Source organism: Triticum dicoccoides, chromosome 6B, assembly GCF_002162155.2.
Source record: "Triticum dicoccoides isolate Atlit2015 ecotype Zavitan chromosome 6B, WEW_v2.0, whole genome shotgun sequence".
NCBI classification, from domain to species: Eukaryota; Viridiplantae; Streptophyta; class Magnoliopsida; order Poales; family Poaceae; genus Triticum; species Triticum dicoccoides.
In genome coordinates, this window is record NC_041391.1 from 261,931,768 (window position 1) to 261,936,314 (window position 4,547).

A 4,547-nucleotide genomic window follows, 5' to 3' on the forward strand; every position below is an offset into this window, starting at 1 on the left:
TGAATACATGCTGAACAAAATTTCTCTACACGATTAACATTTTTAATACACACTGAACATTTTTTCAATGTATAGTGAACAATATTCAAATACACATAGAACTTTTTTTAAATACGATGAACTCCTTTTGAATGCATGCTGAACAAAATTTCTATACATGATGAACATATTTTATACACATTGAACATTTTTCCAATGTACGGTGAACATTTTTCTTCAATATGGTTAACAAAATTTTGGAATTCAGAACTATTTTTGAAACGTGAACAAAATTTGAAAACATGAACAAAATTGGGAATTTCGAAAAAAAATTCTGAAAAGTCAAACGAATTTTGGAAAATCTGAACATATTTTGGATATTGAAAATACTTCATCCAATTCGAAAAAATTTCATCAAATTTGAAAAAGTTCATTGGTTTTCAAAAAAAGTTCATTGAATTTGAAAAAATTTCATCGATTTTGAAAAAAGTTCATGGAATTTGGTGAGAAAAGTTCCTCGATTTTGCAGAAAATGTCCACGCATTTAGCAGAAAAGAAAAAATGAACAAAACCGTTCCAACAAAAAAGGAAAAAGAAAAAACTGTTCCAAAGACGAAAAAAAAGAAAACCATTCCAGCAAATAAAAAAAAGATTATAAGAAGAAAAAGGCCAGTAGTAAACACGTACTCTGAGCAAGAAGATCGCCAGACCCTTTTTTTTGCGTCTTTAAAAAAAGTAACGTGGGCCGGCCCAGTGCTGTGAAAGGGGTGTGCGCCCTGTACCGTTAAGCCTAAAACGGGCGCTACGGGCGCCGTTTAGGAAATGCCCTTTGTTTATGGGTCGGCCTGTTGTAGCCTGGTGGCCAGCTCGGCCACAGCCCAGCAGGGGATTTGTTTCTTTACATTTTTCTTGTATTTTATATTTTTCTTTTTCCTACTGTTTTAAACTAATTTGAACCAACAAATGGATTTTGTTAATTGTGCAACTTAGCACAATAATATTAGGTATTATTAGGAATTCGTAGAAAAGGTTGCAAATTATTTCAAACAATTTGAAAATTTATTTATGATGAGATGGTTCCATGAAGAGCTTTATGGGTCAGTTAAAAAAAAAGCTTAGGGGCACTTTAACATTCTGAAAAATATTTATTCTTTCATGAAAAAAATTTAGCGAATAATTTCAACCCATGGAACATTTTTATTTAACCTTTCGAAAATTTTAATTGTTTGACTTGTTTTTTGGAATTTGAACTTGAATCGGGTTTGGATCAAAGTGAGGTAAGCGGGTTACTGTAGCTTACTATTCGGGCGTCACAACATCAGAGAAGCTCATAGTAATTTGAGAACTAATTAAACTTTCATCTTACAAATTTGTGAAGATGCAACTTATTATGTTGCATCTTTCTACTTGTGCCCATATATAAAGTGGCACCACATGCCATCGCCAGCTATTATTTAAGAAGCAACCTATTTCTTTGCTAACGGTTGCTTTTCTCTTACTTGTCTGCGTCACCACGCCAGCACTGTCATTAGTCCAGCAGCTATAAATGCCGACACAATTGTTTGCCAGTTCCTTTCCACATTAGCGCCTACGAGCCCCAGGTACGTCAGCATACCAGATGTAACACATGTTAATACTCCTTGTAGCATGTTGTTCCTTGGGCTGAGATCGTTGTGTATTGAAGATACGAGAGCAACACTTAGTGGCATTGTCAGGGCATAAAACAAATAAATTGTCGAGACGGACCCTAGTCGAAACTTAATCTGCAGGGTTCAAAGAGATGTAAGTGTTCTTATTTAAAATGTGAAACAGTATAATTAATAAGGCTGAAGAAATAGTACATATAATCCTGACCTGGATTAATTCAGGTAAACCTCCTATAATTGGGCGATCCTGCTGGGCGATCTATGAAGGAAAAGGGGAACAACGGCATCATTTTATTGAAGGTAAAGGGGCTAGGTTTAAAAGAGAGATCTAAGAGGCAGAACAGAACAGATACTTGTGAAAAAAGCGCGACACCTACCTGAATCATGTCATTTCCCAGGAACATCCCCTCATAAAGATTAAACAAAGAGAGGGTAATAGTTAGTGGCCAGACGGCATATGGGTCTGTAGATACTCCGATACAGAAACCGAAAAGGACGGAATGTGCGCCGATCACGGGTATCTGTTAAAAAACAAGATCATGCCATAAGTCGTCAGATTCTAACAAAACTGCAAATGATACGGCTAGTTTAGTACTGTACTACCCAGGAGTGTAAAACAATTACCAATTTTTCTACTTTCGCACGGATGGCGTGGATATCCTCCAGACGACGGAGGACGGCCGCCGGCCCGTCCAGGCCATTCTGCGCTTCATCAGTAACGGAAACCCTCAGGAAATACCGCTGGGGTAATGCCATTACAAGACCGCAGCCCAGCAGGACTGCCATCCCGCCGATCGGTAGCTCGGCCCAGGGCTCCAGGTCCTTGATTCCCCGAGGGAGGAGGTTTGTCAAACCAGTGGACAGCAAGACTCCAGCGATTATCCCTCTCGAGACGGAAAGGAAGGAGGACTCACTGAAATCTGCCCTTCGCCATCCAGAAACGGAGTAATAGCCAATAGTTCCACTAGTAGCAATTACGACGCACGATAGGACGTGAAGAAGCATCTCGATCCTTTTGGCTACTTCTTTTCTATGCAGGATTGATAGGTTTTGAAGTATATTAGCACACATATATATAGGGTAATGGTCAGGAACTGAATCCCGCAATTTTGGGTTCACGCTGATCGGTGCGCCAAATTTTCGGTCACGGAGGTGGCATGAGATTTGGATTCACGCACTCCAGAGACGGCACCGGCCCAGCAACTAGAGACGGCACTCCGAGCGCCGAAGAAAAATCCGGCCCTGCTAGGCAGCGGCCGCTTGCTGCCTAGCACGACTTAGCGGCCGGACGTTTTAGGAAGAGTTAATTGCATATGTAGTACAAGAACTTGCAGTGAATTAACAGAATCATACATAAACTAAAAAATCTCAGAAAAATGGTACACTAATTTATCTAACAACACATTTTGATACAATTTCCATCAATTCTAACGGCGCACCGTCCAGCGCTGTTAACTGCGTGTATTTGGCCGTGGCATTCTCACTGTACCCTGTGTGGGTCCATTTGTCAGTCGGGTAGGGAAATAAAAACAACAATAAAAACTATGCGCACATCAGTGAATCGAACCCGAGACGTACCCTGATTCAGTCAAGTGCGCGTTGAGCAGCAGCAGAGCACTACAACATTCCATTCCTACGTACAGTGTAGAGGCGAATTCGTATATATATATACATTTAGATTAGACACGTGTTGATTTTTTTCTGACTGTTTCATTTTTTTGTACATGTTTTTCTTTCGGATTTATTTTATCTTTTTACAGGTATTCTTCGGCTTTTCCTGTGTTTTGCACATTTCTTTTCTATATAGGTTTTGCAATATACGATGAACTTTAATTCAATACGGTCGAAGGATTAGTTAAGCCATGTACAAAGGTTTTCCTTGGGGCTAATCACCGTGGCAGCATAAACCTAAAATTCAATTTGGTCTATTAGAGTATGTCTAGTAGAGTCCTTAAAAAGAGGCAGCCCGTAATGGCGACTATACGGGTTTGATCCGTTTTTTGGTTAGACTAGAGCCCGTGTAGTCACCCGGCCTGTAAATATTTTTACAGTGGCCCGTAACCCCCCTCCCCCCTACTCACGCAGTATATGTACAGGTTTCCCCCTGGAATACGGGTCGAAACCCTATGCGCACGCCGCCGCATTTCCCAATCTCCCCTCTCGATTTCTTGCCGCCCGCAACTTCAATTCCCCTCTCCCCACTTGATGTGGCGCGGAATGTGGTTGCCCGGCAGCGGCTCCGGCGGTGGCGACGGCTCCGAGCGGAGGCGATGCGTCGCCTCAGACGGCGCGAGGAAAAGGGTTGCCCGTAGGTACACCAATCACGACATGTCGCCACCGCCGTCGTTCCTCCGCCATGAGACGGAGGAGTACGACCGCAGGCAGGCGCTCCTCCGCGGCGGGTTGTCCTTCCGCTCCTCCGCCATGAGACGAAGGAGTACGACCGCAGGCAGGCGCTCCTCCGCCGTTGATTGTCCTTCTGCTCCTCCGCCATGAGACGAAGGAGTACGACCGCAGGCAAGCGCTCCTCCGCCACGGGTTGTCCTTCGCTCCCGCCGCTCCGCGCGGTGAAGAGGGAGCCGGAGCCGGAGCAGCAGGGTGCTGGCGTCATAGGCCGGAGGATTACCTCCCCTGGCGGAGGCAGACGTCTGAGAGGCCGCCATCATCGCGCAGTGCATAGGAGGAGGAGGAGAGGAGGAGGAGGAGGAGGCGGAGCAGCGCCGTCGACGGGAAGCCGACCTCGACGCGGTCTTCGTCGAGCAGGGGCTCACGAAGGTGTAGGAGTTCGACGACAACTTGGAGGCATGGAGCCACGAAGCCAAAGGCATGACGACATCGACATTGACCTCGTCATAGATAATACTCCCCCCGTCCGGAAATACTTGCCATCAAAATGAATAAAAGGGGATGTATCTAGCCGTA

The 4,547-nt window shown here is 44.1% G+C and overlaps 1 protein-coding gene across 1 annotated transcript; it reads right to left on the reverse strand.

Annotated features, from left to right (window-relative positions):
* Positions 1-1,297: 1,297 nt before the first annotated feature.
* LOC119323591 (zinc transporter 5-like) lies at positions 1,298-2,659 on the reverse strand. Its single transcript, XM_037597284.1, has 4 exons — positions 2,250-2,659; positions 2,003-2,146; positions 1,834-1,884; positions 1,298-1,742 (listed from the first exon to the last, which is right to left on the reverse strand). The coding sequence occupies exons 1-4, from the start codon at positions 2,628-2,630 to the stop codon at positions 1,488-1,490; spliced, it is 831 nt and encodes a 276-aa protein (XP_037453181.1). The 5' UTR covers positions 2,631-2,659; the 3' UTR covers positions 1,298-1,487.
* Positions 2,660-4,547: the final 1,888 nt, after the last annotated feature.